The sequence below is a fragment of the Anser anser genome (genome assembly GCF_964211835.1).
Source record: "Anser anser genome assembly, chromosome: Z".
In the NCBI taxonomy this organism is placed as follows: Eukaryota; Metazoa; Chordata; class Aves; order Anseriformes; family Anatidae; genus Anser; species Anser anser.
Genome location: NC_139723.1, coordinates 48,496,263 through 48,518,520, shown reverse-complemented (window position 1 = coordinate 48,518,520; position 22,258 = coordinate 48,496,263). Strand labels below are relative to the sequence as shown.

The 22,258-nt window shown below is 40.5% G+C and overlaps 1 protein-coding gene across 1 annotated transcript in view; it reads left to right on the top strand.

Annotated features, from left to right (window-relative positions):
* The first annotated feature begins 12,601 nt into the window (after positions 1 to 12,601).
* The window catches only part of TRPM3 (transient receptor potential cation channel subfamily M member 3), a 436,512-nt gene continuing 426,855 nt past the window's right edge, over positions 12,602 to 22,258 (top strand). The window contains exon 1 of the mRNA XM_083817139.1: positions 12,602 to 12,932. Within this exon, the coding sequence (XP_083673265.1) occupies positions 12,708 to 12,932 (225 nt within the window). The 5' untranslated portion in view covers positions 12,602 to 12,707. The remainder of the gene's footprint in view (positions 12,933 to 22,258) is intronic.

Below are 22,258 nucleotides of genomic sequence, written 5' to 3'. Positions count from 1 at the left end.
CCTCATCACCTCACCTGAAGATTATGAAATCTTTAAGCAAGTTATTTTTATGCATTCACATGTGTTCTTTTATGGTGTTCACACACTCACTTTTTCACTCACACATGTACATACTCGCAAGCACCAAGATGTATATGTCCAAGTAGGCTTGCAGGTATTTCCATTCATAGATACTGCTTTCGTACATCAACCTTAATATTTCTGATACAAACCTCTACAGCATCAAGAAGTGAAGTATTTAGGAAAAAAAAATATATTGAATGTTTTTCTATTGAAGTCCTTCTATTGTATATTCCGTGTCTTAAATATATAATAATAATAAAAAAATCATTAGTTTGTATTTCAATCTAACAAATACCTCTGCTATAAAATCAAGGTGACTGTCATTTCAGTAGAAAAAGAAAATGTTAGGTGATAACAAGTATTCTCTTGTTGATATAAATCATCAATCAATCTTAGGATGCAATCACATTAAATGACATAACAGCAACAACTCTGGGAAAGAATTAATCTGCTAAAAGAACTTGGGGTACCATGGTAACTATTCTTTCCAGAATTTACAGACTACAGTTGGAGTTAAAATGTCTATCATTATTTTTGGAAATGTCTTGTAGAGGCTAAGGATAAAGCACAAAAATTCCATTGTTTTATTTTTCAACTCATTCCTGAGAAAATCCCCTGTCTATATGCTTAAGATTACCAAAAAATATTTTTACTTGTAACTGTGTTGAAAGACTAATGACTTTTAACTGCAGGGTGACACCTGATAGTTTAACTCCTATAATACAATAAATTAATTAACTAACCAGTTCACTCATTAACTGATTGGAAACTACCACTATATACCTTTTCCCCACTGTTATATGTGCATAAAATATTTTTTTCCATCTACTCAGTTAAATTTCCTCAAAACACTATAAGTAGAGGAATAAATACAATACTATAATGTCTGTTGCTTTGTTTTGTAAAGGATTGTAAAGGTCCAACTGCTTATCTGTTTACATATGTAGATAGTTCCAGAGGTAAATTCATTCATACCCAGCCCGTAACCTCTGCATTTTGGCATTATATCTAATAACACTATTACAGAGTGAAACATAGGCGTCCGGCTTTCTTATCTACAATGTTAGTAATGTGCAAATCAAACCTTTAATAGTTGGCACTTACATATTTTTTATAGTAGTAGTTATGCATTCAGCAGTACTTCATGTAGCAGACATGTAGCTTCAATAAAAATCACTGACAGTTCTACTGACTTCAAAGTTAAATATAGGCTTAAGTGCTTTGGTGGCTGAAGATCTTAATTTTATATGAAGCAAAATGTTATGATAATGAACTTAATAAAAGTCAGAGTCTTTACATATGTGAATAATAAATTATTTAGCTCCCATCTGCCAGGTGTCAGAAATAAAAATTAGACTCAACAAGCACAAAATTCCTCTTAACTAAATGTAATTGGTAGTGCTGCCTATACCAGTTCAATATTGATCTAGTCTTTCTACTTGACCTTAAGTCTAGTAGAAAGACTAGAAAAATTCAGGCAAACCTATAGTACCGAATAAATTGTGAGGATGTTATATAGAAAGGGGAATTAATAATTTTAATACGTGAGACAGACCGGTTCTCTCTCTGATATACATAGATGTTATTCAAGCTTGGGGTCTCTCAGGGTATGGAGGTGTTCTATGGAACAGGACAGTACGGTGTCTCTCACAAGGAATTCTCTTTTAGAAATAAAAATAAAATAATAATAAAAAAAAGGTATAGGTTTATCAACCTTTCCAGAAGTTTTGTACTAAATATCTCTACGCTTTTCTTAGATAAATAAAAAAGTGTATTCCAGTGTACAGAACTGCTGTAGGCCAGCAAATTAGTTATGAGTTTGGGAACTAGTAATGTAACAGGGAAACAAAGCGGCAAAATAAGAGCAAGGACTTTTATCTCTGATCTCAGTGAATTAACCTTGGCATCCCTTTGTTGCCCTTGGTGCTTTAGTGTTTTATGCCGGACAATCATCCATACAACCAAAGAAGATCCCTTGCTTGCAATTTAAATTAATATTACTTCAGCAATATAAAACTGTCACAAGATGTAGTCCAGCGTTATTACTTGTCTAAGGTTAATATGTCCCCAAATTTTGCATACATTTACTAATATATAATTAAAATAATCAGTTGTAAAACAAACTAAGGTAAATTTGCACAGGAACATCTTAGTTTTCAATACTTTTTTGATTGAGAGGGATTAATTACAATGAATTATGTAGCAGTAGGATGAAACCTACTCCTGACAAATGCGTAAGTTATTTCCATTTGGTGTATGGTAAACTAGCATACCTCTTTTCCAGTGAACAATAAGCAGTCATAAATTCATATACTGAAGAAAAATAATAAATTTTAAAATATTGACCTAAGATTTTAATATCATGTGATAGTCTTGAGACTAATAGTCTCATTATGATTTTGCCTTAGATTAAATACTGGAGACTTGTATTAGCCTTGTAGTTTAAGGCTAGGGTTTTCATTCCTGTTAGATTGTCAAAGTGTGATTTAATAAAATTATGTAAAAATAAATTGTAGTTCTCAAATTAAGGAATTTTTTGAATCAATTGACTCCACTAACCTTTTTTTTTTTTCTTTTTTTTTTTCCCCTCTCTCTCTAAGAAAAGACATTGACAGCTGTATGCAGTTTGGCCTGGCTTGAGTTGCAGACCAGGGTGCTTAGTCAATACTTGTAACCAGGTCTTCATAAGTTCTATTTTGTCTCTGTTAATTGACAGTTGCATATTTTTAACAAAAGCATTAATATTGTGAGAGTGCCACAGTGTTTCTAGAGCAATTAATATTTTGGGTCCCAAAGCATGGGTCCCAAGAAGAAAGTTGCTTTCAAGCCTTTACATTTATTCAACTGCCAGGGCTCTTCTCCTGAAGGTAAAATGAGCATACGTGCCTTCTCTATAGAGAAGCTTTACAAAATATTTAATATCTGTTGTTTTTTTGTGTTATAGGCAAGTTTCATTAAGCACAAATATGTTGTGTCATCAAATGTTCTATTTATGCTGTATTACTGAGTGCTAAATGTGTCTTGAAATGAATATTCAGTTTAACAATTCAGAAAAAAAAAAAGCTAAATACCAATTTGAGCAATTCTTTATTTTGTTCTGAATTTGTTGCCCATTTTTTTGCATAAAATGAACTACAGCCTTAGCAAAAGTATTGCATAATATTTGTTCATGCTGTCTGCTCACTAAGGTATTACAAATGTTTCTGACAATGTTTTAGTGGAGACTGTGACCTTTTGACGTGAACAGACGGGAGAGAGTAAAACTGAGCATAATTAAGACTTAAAAGCTGAAAGTTTGATCCTTGCAGTCTGTGCTCAAAACAACTTTCCTCTGTAGTGGGATTTCAGCTTAAATAAACACTATACTAAGGGCTTCTAAGAAACTGTAAAAATCATGCCTTTGTCCTGTCATACTTTAATGAGGTGTACAGGCACATTTTAAAAAGAGATGTTATTAATTGCCCATATTTTTTTTTGTGCTGTTCTTTCCCCTTTCAGCATGACCCAGAGGGTAGAAAACAAAAACACAAAACAAAACAAAACAAAAGAACAGCCACACAACCTAACTATTTGTAGTGTTCCCTTATTTAAATAATCAGAGGATAAAAATGATCAGGGGCATGAGACAGGTTAAGAACACCTGGTTCTGTTGCAATGTTGTGATATGTGGGAGGTCACTTAAACTCTGTTTTTCAGACAAAAATTGCCAACAGTGCTTTTCACTTTATTCCACTATCAAATGCTTTGGTCCTATAATGGCGACTAAGGTAACCATAAGGATTTAAAGTTCATTTTCTAACGATTCAGTATAAAAAAGATCTACCTCTGCATCTTTCATTCTGCAAAGAAAAGCAAAATGAAACAATCTATTTAATCTATTAATCTATTTAATCTATTTTTTTTTCTTTTTGTAATCAGAAGCCTGTTTGTATGTACTGTCAGTGTTCCCCCTCTTCTCTCTCCCCCCTCCCCGATAAGAGCAGGAATATGAACACTATTTAATGTAAAAGTTTTTATCAAAACCCAGAAAGCCAGAGAGTGCTGTGTTCTAGAAAAGAGCTGTGGATATTATATACAGAGACATCTTTATTACCTGAAATCTAATATTTCATACATCTTGGTGGCCTTGCCAGAGTATGAATTCTAAATGAGTTTCAGGGCTGTTTTTGTTGTTGACTTACTGAAAAGTGAATGACTTCTTTCACTTATTATGAAAGGAATTAAAACTGGTCACTCGTTTTCTTCCAAAATCAAAATTGTGTTGTTTTGGACTTTTACCTCAGAATAGTAAATAGTCAGAATAGTCTTACCTCAGAAGGTGTTATTATTACAAAACCAAGTATTTTGTAAGCAATCACACAATAATCAGCAACCACTCCTAGTTTCTGGAAAAGGCTCTTTGTTCTAAGTTTACATAGCTTTCTTAATTAAAATACTATAAACTAGATAATGAAAAAATCTTCCAAGATGCAGGTGATAGAAGGCAGATGTGTATGACCCACTCAACAGCAGATACTTAAAAAAAAAAAATTAATAATACACACAATCCCATTTTGAAAGAATTGAATAATTTACATCTGATCTTGGTTATTTATTATTATTGTTACTTAGTTCTTTGGAAGGAGGAAACATTATGAAGAATTGTTTGTTCATTTTTTTTTTTCTTTTCTGAAAAGAAAAAAGAAGCTTGGCAGAGAAGTTTTGCCTTTGAAAACTTGTGTTTTTATATTATGACCCACACTTAAAAAAACAATTCATAGACAACCTTTCTTCCCTCTTGCAATTCTGTAATACCCTTGAAGTGATTACTTCCATGAAAAGTTAATCAAAGAGAACATGTAATCTTTGTTTATGTCTTTTCACAGGGTTGGCAGAGTTTATGACATAGTTGCATAATTTTGTGGAGCTTAAGGTAGTTGTGAAAGCATGATCAAAGGCCTGAGAATGAAGGCCCTGTGGATATTTCATACTTGTGACGTACTTGCAATGTAAGATCTTACAGATAACTCTCTGAATAGCAGTCCCGTTGCTTGCTCTCAGGTATCTACTACTTTCCCCCAATTTGATATAAACCGTGAACTTGCAGAGGGCAGAATCCATCTATATGATTAAAGAAATTAAACAGTATTGACAGCATCAACCCTTGAAGGATGCTACTAGTAACCAGCTGCCTGTTGGATATATGCTGGAGATCATAACCCTTTAAGACTACTGGTTTGGCAGTTTCCCATCCATTTTATAATCCACTAATCCAGTCCATGCCTATTGGTTTGGCTTGGCTATAAGGGTACTGTGGAAGACTATATAAAAGGCCTTGCTACAACTAAGCTGTACAACGTCCACTGCTCTTCCCTTGTACTCAGCCAGTCATTTCCTTACTAAAGGAAATCAGGCCAGTGAGGCATTGTTTCTCTGTGACAAAAGTATGCTGGCTATTCCTAATCATCTTCCTGGAAATTGCTTTCAGGAGTATTTGCACCATAACTTTCCCAGACACTGAGGTTAGACTGACCAGTCTATAATGTTCCAGGTCTTCATTGCCTCTTTTGAACGTGGATGTAATGTGTTATCTGTTTTTTTATTCTTTTTTTTTTTTTTTCCCCAGTCATGGAGAACCTCCCCTGATTGCAATGAAATGTCAAAGTAAGGCTGCCCTCAAACACATCAGCCAACTCTCTCAACACCCAAATGTGCATTCTATCAGCTCCTGCAGACTGTGTGTCCAGTGGGTTGAGCATGCCTTTACCTTGGGCACTGCTTCACTCCTATAGACTGTGCTATACATTATTGTTCTCTTCTGTATGTCTACACCAAGAGACAGAAAAAAAAGCAAGTGAAGAGTTTTCTTCACTTCAATTATGAATGTCACCACTCATTTTAATTACTAATCTCCAGTGCATTTTTAGTTTAACCAAGATTTTTCCATTAAACTCTTCCCCACAAGTCTCTGACAATAATTTTAAATAATAATGATAATTATTTTTCTTGTAGTTAGTTTTTAGAGGGAAAGGAAAACTATAAAAATGACTATGAACATGTATGCAAGATCCTAGGTAATGGGCCTGTTATGTCTGATGATGAATAGCATCAACTTCCAAGCTTTTATTTGTTATGTGGCATTATTGATGTTGCTGAAGTAGCTGAAAAATACTTGTTACATACTATGGTAAGCACAACAGAATATCCAAATTATTTCCAATGACTGTGTATAATAAAGATTTTAAGTATTAAGGCATAGAAATGCTATGTTTTGAATTACTGCTCCAGTGAAAGAGTAAAATCCTCTCACATCTTCAAAAGTCAGTGTCTTTTCACAGTTGTTTCCATAACCCATAAACAAACATAGAAGAATTAGTTGCAAGTGTCTTCCAAGTGTAGGGGATGCTAAGCATAAATGAAGGAACCAAACTTTTTTTTTTTTTTCCATTAGCATCAGTTCAGATGAGGCATTTGTCATCCACTGAGAAAAGCCCGCTTCTCCTCTCTCACAATATTATCTCTTTCCAACTTCAACTTCCCTCACCATATACCTAGGATGCTATTTCTGCAGTGGCACCACAGTCTGCACTACGTTAGCTATGTTTACATCCTCTGGCCTCTGCTCTCTGCAGCCTATTGTTCCTGTTTTTCCATCGGAGAGGATAGAGGGGAGAGTTTGCTCTGTAGGACCTCTTGCTCCTCAATGGCCTTCATGAGGTAGTCAAGATGACCTCACTGCAGGCACGATCAGATGAGAAACTCCCACACATGTAGCTCCCAGGATAACATCCAGACAAATTGCATCCCTCTACCCGCCACCTGACTTATAAGTATGCAGCAAAAGCTACAGCATGATCTTTTCTCTTATGAACCTGGGGCAAAATCAGAAATACTTTCAAATCCCCTGTCCCAAAACATGGTTGCCTATACCCTACAACATCATAGCAATGATAGACTTGAAAAGATGACAGTCATGAAGAAGGCTCTCAGTCCTCTGACACCATACTGCTGTGATAACTGTCTGGTTCTGCCTAAAACTTGCACAAACTATGAACTGATTCTTCTGCAGCAGAAAGCGGACATCAAAACACACCAAAAAATGGTATGTATTTACATAGTGTTCATGGTTGTTTATCATTTATAATTTTAATGAACATTAACTTTTTTTTAAGATCTGACATCACAAGTATGAAATATCCACCGGGCCTTCACTCTCTGGCCTTTGATCATGATGTTCCTGGTCAGATCCAACTCTGCTTGGGCATTGGCTCTGCAAGCTTGGACAGTGTCTCTATATTCCTCCTAGATGACCTGCCTCTGCTTCCGTCTTCTGTATACTCCCTTTCACATTTTAGTTTTACCAGTTTTACCTTGTTCATTTATGCAGGTTTCCTGGCATTTTTGAATGACCTCCTGCCTGGTAGAAAGGACTGCTCTTGAGCTTGGAGGAGGTGACTCTTAAACCAGTTTTCTTGGCCTCTCCTATCCAGAAATTTATCCCATGGGATTCCTTCAAGCAAATTCCTGAAAAAAGACTGAAGTCTAGGGCAGTGATCTTGCTTTTTGTTCTGCTCCCTCTCCTCAGAATCTTGAACACTGCCATTGCATGGTCACTGTAGCAAAGGATTCACATCACAGAATTACAGAATGGCTTGGATTGGAAGGGACCTCAAAGATCATCTAGTTCCAACCCTGCTGCAGTGGGGTGCACCCACTAGATCAGGTGACCTCATCCAACCTGGCCTTGAACACCTCCAGGGATGGGGTATCCACAATTTCTCTGGGCAACCTGTGCCAGTGCCTCACCACCCTCACAGTAAAGAATTTCTTCCTAACCTCTAATCTTAATCTCCTCTCTTTTAGTTTAAAACCATCCCCCTTTGTCCTGTCATTGGCTACCTGAGCAAAAAGTTGCTCTCCATCTCTTTCATAAACCCCCTTTGAATATCGAAAAGCTGCAGTGAGTTCTCCCTGGAGTCTTCTTTTCTCCAGGCTGAACATTACCAGCTCTCTCAGCCTGTCTTCCCAGGATCAATGCTCCAGCCCTCTGATCAACTTTGTGGCTCTCCTCTGGATCTAACAGACCCACATCCTTCTTGTTCTGGGGCTCCTGACCTGGACACAGCACTCTAGGTGGGGCCTCACAATAGCAGAGTAGAGCGGGACAACCATCTCCCTCCACATGCTGCCCACTCCTCTGTTGATGCAGCCTAGGATGCAGTTCTGGACTGCAAGTGCACAATGATGGATGATTATGAAGCTTTTTGTACACCAGAACACCCATGCACCCTTCTTTTTTTTTTTTTTTTTTGGTAAGTATGAGGTGCAGCATAGCATTTATCCTCATGAGGAACAGGAAGTTGTCATTGATGTCCTCCAGGAACTTCCTGGATTGCATATACCCTGCTGTGTTGTTCCTCTGGCAGCTTTAAGGGTGTTTGAAGCTTCCTGTGAGGACCAGGGTCTAAGAATGTGAGGCTACTTGTTGATGTCTGTAGAAAGTTTTATCCACATTGTCTATGAAAAGATATTGAGAGAATAGACTTTTTCAGCCTTAAGGACAGAGGCTTTGCAAAGACTTAACTGTTGCCTCCAACTATTGAATATGGTAGTACAGAGAAGATGAAGCCAGACTATCCTTGAAGGAGTTTGATGAAATGAGAAAAGACAACAGACCCAAGTGTGAACATGAGAAATTTCAATTAGATGTTTCACTAAGAGGCTAATAAGCACTGAAAAAAAAAAAACAAAAACAAAAAAAACACAAATACAGAGGAGCTGTGAAAGCTTATTTATTTTATTTTATTTTATTTTATTTTATTATTTTATTTTATTTTATTTTATATTTTGTTTTAATTTAATTTAATTTAATTTTTATTTTTATTTATTTATTTATTTATTTATTTTTCAGTATCCCACTGGAAAAAGCCCTGAGCAAGCTGATCTCAGTGGACCTGCTTTAAGCAGAGCATTGGATCTGCTGAACCCCAGTGGCCTCTTCCAGCTGAAATTATAACTTCTGTCTTACTAATGCAAGATGAAATGAAAGTATTTCACAGACCCTGAGTGACTGCTTCCAAGTGAATAGTGAACTGTGAATAGTTCAAACCAAGCAGCTCTGTGGGTCTTGAACTCTGCTAAGCTAAAATGTTTGGAAAATATGTCTTGGAAAAGTAAAGAACGGGGTTAGCTAACAGCTCAGGGGGCTGAGTAGTTGGAGAACAACTACCACCCTGGACTTCCTGAGCACAGACTTCAGCCTGTTAAGAAGACTGGTTTACAGAGTCCCTGGGTAGGCAGTCCTGACAGGCAAAGGAGTCCAGGAAGGCTAGTCACTCTTCAAGAAGGAAATCCTAAAAGCACAGGATCAGGCTGTCCCCACATGCCAACAGATGAGCCGGGGCAGAAGAAAACTGGCCTGGCTGAACAGGGAGCTCTGGATAGAGCTCAGGAAGAACGAGAGTTTGTGACCTTTGGAAGAAGGAGCAGGCCACTCAGGAGGACTGTAAAGATGTCATGAGGCTGTGAAGACAGAAAATTAGAAGGGCCAAAGCCCAGCTAGAACTCAATTTGGCTACTGCTGTTAAAGACAAAATGTTTTTATAAACTGATATGCATAAACAAGGTAAGGAGGACTAAGAAGAATCTCCCTCCTTTATTGGATGTGTGGGGAAAAGCTGACAAGAGATGAGGAAAATAGTGAGGTTCTTAATGACTTCTTTGTCTCAGTCATTAGCAGCAAAACCAGTTGTTCTCCAGACACTCAGCTCCTTGAGCTGCTGGATAGGGACAGGGAGCAGAATGAAGCCCTCACAATCCAAGAGGAATTGGTTAACAACCTGCTACTCCACTTACGTGTGCACAAGACTATGGGGTCAGATGGGATCCAGCCAAGGGTTCTGAGGGAGTTGGTGGAAGTGCTCAGCAAGCTGCTTTCCATCATTTATCAGCAGTCCTGACTGTCAGGGGAGGTCCCAGTCAACTGGCAGCTAGCAAATGTGTCGCCCATCTACAAGAACGGCTGGAAGGAGGATCTGGGAAACTCCAGGCCTGTCTGTAGACAGGTGCCAGGTCCCTCGGTGCCAGGGAAGCTCACCGAGCAGATTATCTTGAATGTCATCATGCAGCATCTACAGGGCAACCAGGTGATCAGGCCCAGTCAGCATGGGCTTATGAAAGGCAGGTCCTGCTTGATAAATCTGATCTCCTTGTATAACAAGGTGACATGCTCAGTGGATGAGGAAAAGTTTGTGCATATGGTCTATCTAGACTTCAGTAAAGCTTTTGACACAGTTTCCCACAGCATTCTCCTGAAGAAGCTGGCTGCTCAAGGCCTGGACTGGTTTACTTTTCACTGGGTAAAAAGCTGGCTGGGTGGCTAGGCCCAAAGAGTTGTGGTGAATGGAGTTAGATCCAGCTGGAGGCTGGCCACTAGTGGAGTCCCCCTAGGTTCAATACTAGGGCCACTTCAATATCTTTATCAATGATCTGGATGAGGTGATCGAGTGTACTTTCAGTAAATTTGTAAAACAAAACAGGTGAAGGAAGCAGACTTCATCTTCTAGCTGCAAAGAGTCAAAGTCTATTGGTAAGTCAGTAACACAAACATTTTTGTATCCTGGCTGTGAATTCCTTTAGAGATTCCCCACTCTCCTAGAAAAGACTCTTTAGGAGTATGTGTTCTGGGTGTTATTTAATTTGATTAAAGCAAAACAAAACAAAAGATAAAAACAAAACACAAACAACAAGAACAAGAACAACAACAACAACAAAACACAAAACAAAACAAACAAAAAAACCCACCAAAACCCAACAAAGTCACTTACAAATTTCTGTGGGATTTGAAAATCATTAGAATCCTCTACTGCCTAATTAAAGAAAAACACTGCTTTGGGAAATTTAATAGTATGACTAGCAGATAGAGGAGACACCAGAGGAGTTGATCTGTAGATGTTAATAAAAATGATAAAACTAATTGACTTATTCAGTAATGTTGACCTAGTACTGATGTGCCTCAGTACGGAATAAATGAAGCTAAAAGCAGTCATGAGAATAGTTCATCCAAATGAAGTGATTTGCTATAGTTACAGGTATTGGAAGGAAAAGAGCCTTCTGATCATGTGTATCCCCACAGAATAGGAGGTAAACAATCAGACTGGAATCTAATTACGGGAGTGAAAGGAATTAGACTACCTGATGCCATAATAAAATCCTTAGTCATTTGCTTCCAACCTTTATTTAGTGGAGGATTTAACACGTTCTTTGGAAACTCTGCCTTTTCTTTCTTGATTACTGTTACAGCAGTAGATGATACACTGTGAGGAAGAAATATCCTTTCATATATCATTTAATGTACTGTGGCTGTAACTAGAATAATATTGTGCATTATAATGTCATATCTTTTTAAGATAGAAAAACAGAATGTTCAGCTTCTGAAGAGAACTGCATACATCTGACTTTTTCAGTAAAGCATTCTTCTAGGAAATCCTTGTAGAGATAAATCAAAAGTGCAAGTAAATGGTTTAGTGACTGCAAAACACTCACTGTATTTTAATGATCCTTGAATAACAGAATATCTATCTAGTGTTTTTTTTTTTTCTTTTTTTTTTTTTTTGGATGGTTTTAGCATGACTGTGTTGCCCAAGAAGAAATATTTACCTTGTAATGCTTTACCTTTTAGTGTCTGAGCTTGTACTCTTAACATGCTGACTAGCCATCTTGTTAGTTCAGCCGTGGAGACTTAAGCATCCTCTCACCTCACGGAGAAGAATTAGCAATGATCTCAGAAGGCAGAGGAGAGGCACCTTTTCCCCACGGTACATCACCCTGTGCTCAGCAGGTAGAATAGATGAACCCGATATACACGTTCCTAAAACACCCTCTGTGGCATACTGACCCCAGGACAGGAGCTATAGGAGACCCTTGCCATTTTGGCAGAGAGGGCATTTATTCCAGAGAGGCTTCTAGTTATATTTAAGAAAGGAAACCAGACCACTAGAAGGTGCACCCTATCAACAGGTACCACACTGCCTTTTGCTGCTGACTTCGTGTTTCCATCCTCCTTAGTGTAAACAGGAGAGAAAAAGGGTGGGCTTTGTGGAGCTCGCACATCAGTAAGGGATGAACATTTTAACAAGGAGCATGCTTTATTGCGGGGAAGCCACTAATCTAGTTCAGTTAATGTAGGCTAATGAAGGGGAGCCCCCCGGTAAGATTTTGGCAATACTCAGACGCAGAAGTGAAAGGGTGTAACATGTCACGACAGAATTGAACATAGCTACCCGACCCTCACCGCGCACATTTTCCCACTCACACAGCACCTTTCGCGGCGCTCGCCCTATGCTTAACTCTCATTTCGCCGTGGGGTACGACGAGCTCTAATTGCCTGCACGCACACCGCTCTCCTCCAGAAGCCCCCCGGGCGGGTGCCCCCGGCTCACCGCCCCCGGCTCACCGCCCCCACCTCCTCGCCCCATCCCCGGGGGGCTGCCGCCGCCCCGACTCCCGGGGCTCCCCTCGGGCGGTCCCGCGGCCATGGGGGGCGGGCGGCGCCGCTCCGCCCCGGCCCGCCCCGCCGCCCCCCCGCCGCCTCGTCTCGGCAGCATCGCTAAAGATAAGGGCTGCGCGGAGCCGAGCCGAGCGGAGCGGGTACGCCGCCGCGGGCCATGGGGCAGAGGCGGCGGAGCCTCGGGGCGGCGGAGCGGGGCTGTGCCGCCGAGGGGGCGGCGGGCGGCGGCAGCGGTAGTGGCAGCGGTAGTGGCAGCGGTAGTGGCAGCGGCCGCGGCAGTGGCCGCGGCAGTGGCCGCGGTCGGCTGGCGGAGTCCTGGCGGCGGCTGAGCTCACGGCGCGGCTCCGCCAAGCGCAGCGGAAACTCCGCGCCCGCGCCGCCGGTGAGTGCCCGCGACCCGGGTCGGGGACGGGGACGGGGCCCCTCGTGAAGCAGGGTGCTCCCCCGGTGGCGGGGTGGGGGCGGTATTAACAAACCTGTTGCTTTTCCTCCAAAAAATCTCACTTTCCATGCGGTGCATCCGACTTTGTAGTTACGACAGGCAAAAGTCTCCTGTTTTGCAGCCCCCCCCCCCCCCCCTTTTTTTTTTCCTTTCTTTTTCTTTTTCTGTGTGTGAGCGGAAGGTGTTTTCCTAAGTGCAACGCGGAGCGCGTCTCCTGGGAGAGCAGCGGCGGCTCCCGGCGGGGCCGCAAAGTAGCGGCTGGAGACCTGTGGCTGCGTTCCGCACGCTGGGAGGGGAGCGGCTGCGCTCGTAAGCACAGCACTTGCAGGCAGGTAGACTAACTAGGGAACCAGAGGTTTCATCTTGAGAAGGTGTCTTCCTCGGTGGTGCTTCTGCCTTCAGCCAGCCCGGTGGGATGTGCAGATAATCTCTGAGGTGGATGGACAGACATCTTGATGGGGATGCATGCCACAGCATGGATTGCATGTCAGGAAAATGAACATCTTGGAGAGATATACATGCAACTTGAGAGAATAAATTGAGTAGTAAAGTCGAAGAAAAGAATAGTACTTACTAGAGTGCTTGGTGGTCTCTCTTCTCGTGATCAGTACCCCAGTGCTAGGTACTGGACGAATGTAGACAGAGATTTTGGATGAACTGCTTACTGTCCAAGTACAACCTCAGTCCTTGTGTGCTTAGAAACAGTGTTCTGCATTCTAGCTGAAACCTAACTCTCTGAGGTGTGGAACGATGCACCTTGTATGCACAGATGAAATGTGTTGTTTCAAAAAGAAACATATATTTATAAGCTTTTGAGCTGGGAGGAAGATGCCCACAGGTTGAGTGCCAACTGGGGAAATAGCATGAGGGTAAAGAGACCTACAATAGAAAGGATGCCATGGCAACAAGAAAGCATCACAGAAAGTAACAGTATTCTCTTATGGAGGGGGAAGAGGAAGAGAGTTGCATTCATGTGTATCATCCTGCAGATTATAATACTATAGTTCAGGTTTTGCTGTTTTTTTTTTTTTCTTTTTTCTCAGAATACACTGACTTTTTTTTTTTTCCAGTAGGTACCTTAAGTTTGGTCTGTCACCAAAACTCATCAGAAACAAGTACAGTGCAGTTCAGAGGTCTATTTTTAAGGGCTTGTTGAGTTTCTGTTGTTTGAAACAGTGGTTCTTTTTGCTTACAGTGGAGATGAATCCTTACTCCTGGCAGAATGCTGAATGAGATCCAGGTTGCAAATGCTTGCCAGATTTGAAGGGCTGTATTAGTCTTTGATTAATCATTACATTTCCACATATATATATATATATATATATAAAATTATTTTTTTTTTCTGGGTAGATGAGCAACTACTTCCTGACATCTTGTCTAAAGCAATATTAAGGTGGTGTATGTATACTACTGGATTTGCATTACACTTAAACTTCTAAATGCCATAAACTGGAGGACAGGTGGGAGAAGTTGATTATTATTTTTTTTTCCTTTTTTTTTTTTATAATAGATCACTGGCTTTGTGAGGGGACATTGAGTAGTGTCTATTTTCTTAAATTGTGCTCTTCTCTTTTTATAAGAGAGTATAGGATTTCTGAAATTCCACCTCACAAAGGCTAATATATTTGACAATATTTTCTGAAGTGAAGGCAGAGCATACTAATCTTTAAGGCATTTCCCACCTCCCCCTTTCTTTTCCTCAACTCCTTTCCCAGCAAATCCATTGAAAGAGTGTAAAATTTAAATTACTTTTAGCGTTACTATTACATCCTTCCCCCAGCCCTGCCTCCCTGGTTGTGTTTTCCCTGTAGTAACTTCTAATTTCTGCCACAATTTACTTTTTGAAGGTTGTCACTGGGCTAAAGAGACCTTTTGAGGGTCAATGTTGAAGAGACATAACTAACACTGTGCACAAGTATTCCTTTGCTCCTGGTGGTGAATAGGGTCTTGCCTGATCTTGTCTTAATACCTATGTTCAGAGGGCTCAGATGGTTTCTCTGATTATTATTATTATCATCATCACTATTATTTTCAAAGGCCTTGTTTTGTTCCCTGTTATTGGTCATCTGGAAACTGGCCAGTAACTGTGGACTTGCTCTCTCTCACTCCATAAGCAGGCTAGTGTAACAGCCTTTTGTAATGTGCCTTATGGGAGGCTGCTACAGTATGCAGATAGTTTTGGATAGGTGAAAGATGATGTAGATAGTATTTCAGCACCTCTTTGAAAACTGAGAATATGATTTCCTTAGATCAGTCTCTGGGGTTTATCCTATGCGACAAACTGATTTCTTTAGAAAGGGGATTAAAAAAAATAAAAATAAAAATGCGGGGTAGCAAGGTGTGTCTTTTTTGTTCTGCATAAATAATCTCATCTGAATGTCTTGCAAAGCTATTTGAGTATCTGTGATTGTCTTGCAAGGAATAGAAAATTCTACATTTTGAAGAACTAATTTCCATCCTGTAAAGACTTGATTTAGACTTTATGTCAAATACAGAAGATTTAAAGTAGTAATTGCACATTGTGGTTGGTACTGAGAACAGCTATGTTGTTTTTCTGCATTCTCCACATCTGTTACGGTGTACAAATATCTGTGCTTTCCAACCTGCCCTTACTTCACATGATTGTAGAACTTGCAGATCTTAATGTTTCATCCTTACTCAATGAAAAAGTAACAAGTCATAACCCTAAAAGTATTTTTTAATTATTTTATTTCTTTAATTGCTAATTCATGAAGAATAATTTGTAGTCTTATTTACACAGTCAATGGTTTTGTTTAGCTTGTTTAGTTTTTGAGTGCTTTATATTAGTTCTTGAGTGATGGAGCAGGAGTTGTTTTATTGGCAAGATCTGAGGAAGGGAAGAGTGTTTGAGACAGAAATGATTAGCAAGAGCTAGCCTTGGTCAGACCACCTAAAACACAGAGGTGGCTACCTCTAAACCATCCCTAACTTGAAGCTATGATCTTTGATTATTGTGCACTAACCCTGGTTACGCTTTGAGTAATGGTATTACACATTAAGAGTTTAAAGAATGGCTATTGCCTTAGAAACAAAGACTTTTCTGCTGTTTTCTTCTCTCTGTCATCTGCTTGTGTAACTCTGGAAATGGAAAGCTGAGTGGAACCCCCTGCTCAAGTTGGTGAAAGTTTTGCTATTCAGAACAACACATTTTGAATCATGTTAAATTTTGCCTGTAGAGAGGAATGTCTAGCTTCTATTGAACAAAATATGAATATGATTTGTACTTTTGTCCTCCAAATTGTGTGGTGTTTTTAACCCTTTTTAAATAGGGGCTGAAGAGTATAGTGTTCTGGTATATCAAAAAGGGGCTAAATGGCAGTTCTGCTGTACAGTTTATGATTATAGCAACATTTAATTTATTGTTCAAATTTTTTTTTTATTAATTTTTGAGCTGAATTTTCCCACAGGGTATTTACAGTAGTTCAGAAACAAAAATAAAAAATAGTGAGTAATGTATGAAGACATAAAATATTACTTTTTTATTTTGTTTTGGCAACAATGAAATCACAGCTCTGAGTCAGGTCATTGGTCCTGTCCCAGACTGCTAAAATCAGATGGACCCCATACAAAAGATTGGCAGGGGGAAATCAACCATGTTAAGGCAGAGCTAAGCTATAATTACATATGTTTTAGGTTTGGGAAAAATGGATACTGTAGGTGTCACCCAGTGAGTGGAGAGTTGGATTTCAGAGTGACTTAGCATGAAGCACGTTAGGCAGCCTTGAGGCAAGTTTAGCTTGCCCTAGAAGTTCCAAGTTTGTAAATTCAAGAAATAAGCCATCATTTTCCTTCTCACTTAGTGTGGCAAACATCTTTGCCAAGAAGATGGCCAACCTAGTGAGGAGACCATTAAATGGGAGTGCCGTAAGAGGGCGATTACAGTCCAGCTAGGTGAGAAAATGGTAGGTAAAGGCAAAAAGAAAAAGGTGCAGGGTGTGTGGGGGGGGAACAAGGCAGAGTTTGGGTGTATAAAAACAAGGTGAAAGGACACTCACCTCTGGGGCATGTGTACATTCATACACAGCCTGGAAGCTGAACAGGAGGGATGAGAACTCATCATATAGTCACAGAGATAACGACATTACTGGGATATCTGCGCCATGGTGGGACAGCTGACTTGATCGGAATGCTGTGATGGATGGAGATAAGCCGTTCAGGAGAGACAGACAGGAAGGAAGAGGTCCCCTGAGAAGGAGCAGCTCCAGTGTGTGGGGCCCAGACCTGGTTAAGAGTCTGTGAATCAGGTCAGAGGAGTGGTCACAAAGCATGACACTGTGGTGGGAGTGTGCTACAGACCACCAACTAAGTAAGGCAGTAGATGAAGCTTTCCTGACTGGGAACTTTAACGTGTCAGGACACAAACCATCCAGGAGATGGCTGGAGGGGGTCACGTGACTTCTTGTTATACTACTACTGGGAAGGACAAACAAGGGGAATGCATAGATCTACAGCTGTATCTACTATTCGCTGACAAAGGAGAACAGGTAGGGGATGGGTTAGTAATGACAGCTTTTGCTCTGTAGTGATCATGAAACAATGAAGACAAGTTTCTGAGGGGAAAGAGGGAGGCAGAAGAGTAGCATAGCACAGACCCTGGGCTTTAGGAGAGCAGGTTTTAAGTTATTTAGGGAACTGATATAGAACTGGAGACAGGTCTGAAGGGCAGACAAACCCAGGAGAACTGTTCAGCCTTTGAGGAGAGTGTCCTCAATAGTCCTGATACTCAGAAAAACAAGGAGACACATGGCCAGCCTGGCAAAGCAGCGAAGTCAAGACAAAACTCCACTGTGAAAGGGCAGTGTACAGGATGGGGGAGAATAGCAATGCAAGATGAAACAAGAAACATTGTCCAAGTATGTAGGGATGCTGTCAGGGAAGCCAAAGCTCAGATGAAGTTAATACTTGCAAAGTATGTAAAGGGCAGAAAGAAGAGATTTACCTCTACATTAGTGGTAAAAGGCTGACCAAGGAAAATGTGGATGCATTGAAAGATGGTGTTTGACACCACGAAGTACTGGTCAGTTATGATCCCAATAAGAAAGGCACTCGGACTGTAATGTATCATTCAAGATGTTTGAGCTATCGGTATAAACAGAAAAGGTCTTGCGTTCCTTCAGATGGTGGGAACCCCAGGTTAAGCAGCACTGAATCCAAGTCACCAATCCATTAATTAAGTACCAATCCATTTGCAGAACACCATACAGACCCTGTACACAGAAAAGATTCCCCCATTTTGCTTATTCAAGCTATTATAGGATTTTCTGACAAGGAAACACCTCTATTCCTAATTTCCACAGAAAGGAGAATTTCTTGCTGTACTGCTAGATAAAGGCAAAGACATGCAGGTGGTGTAATTGCTGGTGCTGAGTGGGAGCTGCCTGCAGACTCCTCTCTCACAATTAGCTGGCAGAGTTTATCCTGTTATCAAGGGATTTGTGTAGCACAACAGTCTGAAAGCCAAACACAGACCTTGGCATACTCAGGTTAATTATTATGTGGATCACCGACTCCTTGATGTGCTGTGGTCTTTCAGTAAGGATCACTACACGTGGATAAGAACATACAGTGAACACAGACACAGATAAGGCAGAGGTCCTCACCACCTTCTTTGGCAGACCTTGCTGGTGATGACAGGCCTCTGTACCTAGTGACAAGCTCGCCAGGGGTGGTTTAGGTTGGATATTAGGAAAAAAAATCTTTACCGAAAGGATTGTTAGGCATTGGAATGGGCTTCCCAGGGAAGTGGTTGAATCACCATCCCTGGAGGTCTTTAAAAGACGTTTAGATGTAGAGCTTAGTGATATGGTTTAGTAGAGGACTTGTTAGCGTTAGGCCAGAGGTTGAACTAGGTGATCTTGGAGGTGTCTTCCAATCTAGATGATTCTGTGATTCTGTGAAGCTCAAGGAGGAGAGGACCTCACAGCCAGGGATGGGGGCTGTGGAGCGGGACCCGTTCAACCAGGAGAAGGGATGGATTTGGGGGTATGCAGCAGCAGCCCTGACATCAGGAGGGGACGGAGAAGATGTGGCCGGGCTTTGCCCAGCAGTGCCTGGCGGGAGGCACGGCATGGGCTGAGGCACGAGGGGCTCAGGCTGGAGATGAGGAGAAGCCTTTTCCCCACTAGGACAGCCCAGGCCCAAACAGCCTGGCCTTGGCCTGCTCCTGGGCAGGGGCTGGGATGGAGACCTCTCCAGGGGCCTGCCAGCCTCTATTACCCTGAGACTGTGCAAATCAACATTGAAAATTCCTCTGAGGATTAATTTTCCAGATGCCCAGTAGCACTTCCAGTGACTCTTATTCAGAGGGACCTGGACAGGCTGGAGATTTGTGCAGAGAGGAACATCATAATGTTTGACAAGGGCAAGTGCAGGGTCCTGCACTTTGGGAGGAATAACCCCAAGCACCAGTACAGGCTGGGGGCTGACCTGCTGGAGAGCAGCTCTGTGGAGAGAGACCTGGGAGTCCTGGTGGACAGCAGGTTAACCATGGGTCAGCAATGTGCCCTTGTGGCCAATGAAGTCTGCCAATTGTATCTTGGGGTGCGTTCGGAATAGTGTTGCCAGCAGGTCAAGAAAGGTGATCCTCCTCCTCTGCTCAGCCCTGGTGAGGCCACAGCTGGAGTATTGTGTCCGGTTCTGGGCTCCCCAGCACAAGAGGGACATGGAGCTACTGGAGTGAGTCCAGAGGAGGGCTACGAAGATGATGATGGGACTGAAGCACCTGTCATATGAGGAGAGGTTGAAAGAGTTGGGACTGTTTAGCCTGGAAAAGAGGAGACTGAGCGGGGATCTTAACAATGTCTATAAATATCTGAAGGGTGTCGGAGGATGGGGCCAGACTCTTCTCAGTGGTGCCCAGTGACAAGACAAGAGGCAACAGGCACAAACTGAAACACAGAAAATTCCATCTGAATATGAGTGGGCACTTCTTTAGTGTGAGGGTGACAGAGCACTGGCACGGGTTGCCCAGAGAGGTTGTGGAATCTCCTTCTCTGGATATATTCAAAACCTACCTGGAAACCATCCTGTGCAACATGATGTAGGTGACCCTGCTTGGCAGAGGGTTGGACCAGATGATCTCCAGAGGTCCAAACTCAACCATTCTGTGATTCTGCAAATCTCAATAGCTTCTTGTAAACATTAGGAGAGTACCAACAATAGTTATCAAAAAACACACTCAAAAGCAAAAATAGTAGTTCTAGCTGAGGACAGAAATTGCTAAAATGATCTGATTATAACTTAAAATCCAAAGTAACATTTTTGTCTGATGGTTCTGCCCCCACTTGCCCTTTCCTAGGCAGCTACAGGTTATGTGGTGGTCTGGCAAGAGGGTGCACCTGTTTGCCCCTTTAGCCCTGTGCTCCAGCCCAGCTCCTCTGCCTGCTCTGGCTGGAGGATTTAGCTTGCAGGGGCTTGTTAAAAGCAGGTGTCTGTTCTTCATCCATTATATTTGTACATAATATTTTTCTGATGTTTTCAATGTCTAGAAAGTATAGCAATAAAAGATCCAATAAAAATGGAAACAATAGGTCTCTGTCAACAGCGTGACTGGGAGGAAAGATGAGGGCTTGAATGAACGAAGCCTGCAAGATGTGTCTGCCTGGGCCACAGGTCACACAGTGTACTGCTGTTCACCTCACATCCTAAGATGGATTATAAACAATTTTACTTCTGATCTTATTTTGCCATTGTCAGATGAAAGATGTATTTTTATCATGGATAAAATAAGATAGTAAGTTCTTACTAGCTAAAGGGAGCAGAAATTATTTACTGAACAAATACTTTGTCAAGTATGACAGGTTGGACTTTCGTCTATGTCTAGCATTTCTTTTGGTTACCAACACTTTTTTTTTTTTTTTTAATTTGACATCTATTAAATGGCTTTTTGGCTGGAGTGGTGAAAACTGTAAATCTTTCTAACTGTATACTTAATACTTTCTGTATACTTAATCAAAGTGAATAAACTAGTAGATAACAGTGGAAGAGTTATCTTCAACTTTTATAGCCTGGGCTGGAAGGGCATTTATTACTATCCATTCATAGAGAGAACACTTGAAATATCATCTGCCAATTAGTTTTGAGATTAAAAAAATAAAAATTGTATAGTGCACTGAAGAGATTTTTTAATTGTTTGTTTTTAGTGTGTTTCTGAGTACTTTGGATTAACGCTTTTGCTAACTGCTTATTTAGATCAATTAATAAAAAAATAAATAAAAATTAAAAAAGATAACTACTTGTATTTCAGTTTTAAAGCAATTTCCCGCACCTCAACATCATATCATTTTGTTAAGACTCTCTCCTGAACGTGTTGCCTAGTGTCTCCCTACTGTGGGCTGCCAATAAGGAAAACTGACAAGAAACTTCTTCCAATAGACTGGTCCTATAAACCTCTCTGAACAGCTAATCTTGAGTTTACTCAAGATTACACCAGTTTACTGGTGGGTAAAAAAAAAAAACGCTCTTCTGTGCATTATTTCTTAAGTGCACGTGTGGACTAATCTGTTAAATAATGTTAGGGTTGAACTTCTACATATTAATTCATGATGATTTTAGGAATCATTTTCTTATCAGAAGTATCCTGGGGAAAATACTTTTTTTGCCTGTTATAATTTTTTGTGAAGGATTTTTATGTTTTGTACTGAGTTTTGTTAGATTCTAGAAAAAACATGCATAATCCTCCATTTTTACAGAGGATTGTTAACCTATTTGCTGAATTAAACGTTTCAGATTCTGGATTTAAACAATTCTGCAAGATGTCTAGACTAGAAAATCCTCAGAAGTCTTTCCATGCTTACTTATTCTATTACTCTTGAGAGCAATGCTCTGAGCAGTGTGTGATGTAATTGAGTCCACTCATCTGTGATACAGGTCATTGTTGAGCTAGGATGTGATTTTTAGCACAGAAGATGAGGAAAACATAGCAAAAAGAAACCACCATCAAGCAGCTGTAAGGATAACAGATTCTCACTGAAATAATAAAATGGTAGTGGTTAAATTGACTTCCACAAGTCTCATTTGTTTTTCTCCCCGAAACTGTGTTCGGAGTTATTATATTGAAGATTGTATTTTCTTAGACATACTAGGACGGAAATCATGTTGGTATTCTTCTTTCTCTCTGGGGAAATAATAATTATTTGTTATTAATATAAAGTCTGTTCTGTATCTGAAATCAAAGCACATGTATTTCAAAATGAGATGGAAGTTTAATAATTAGAATGATACTGTCAAACTCCATGGGCAAAACT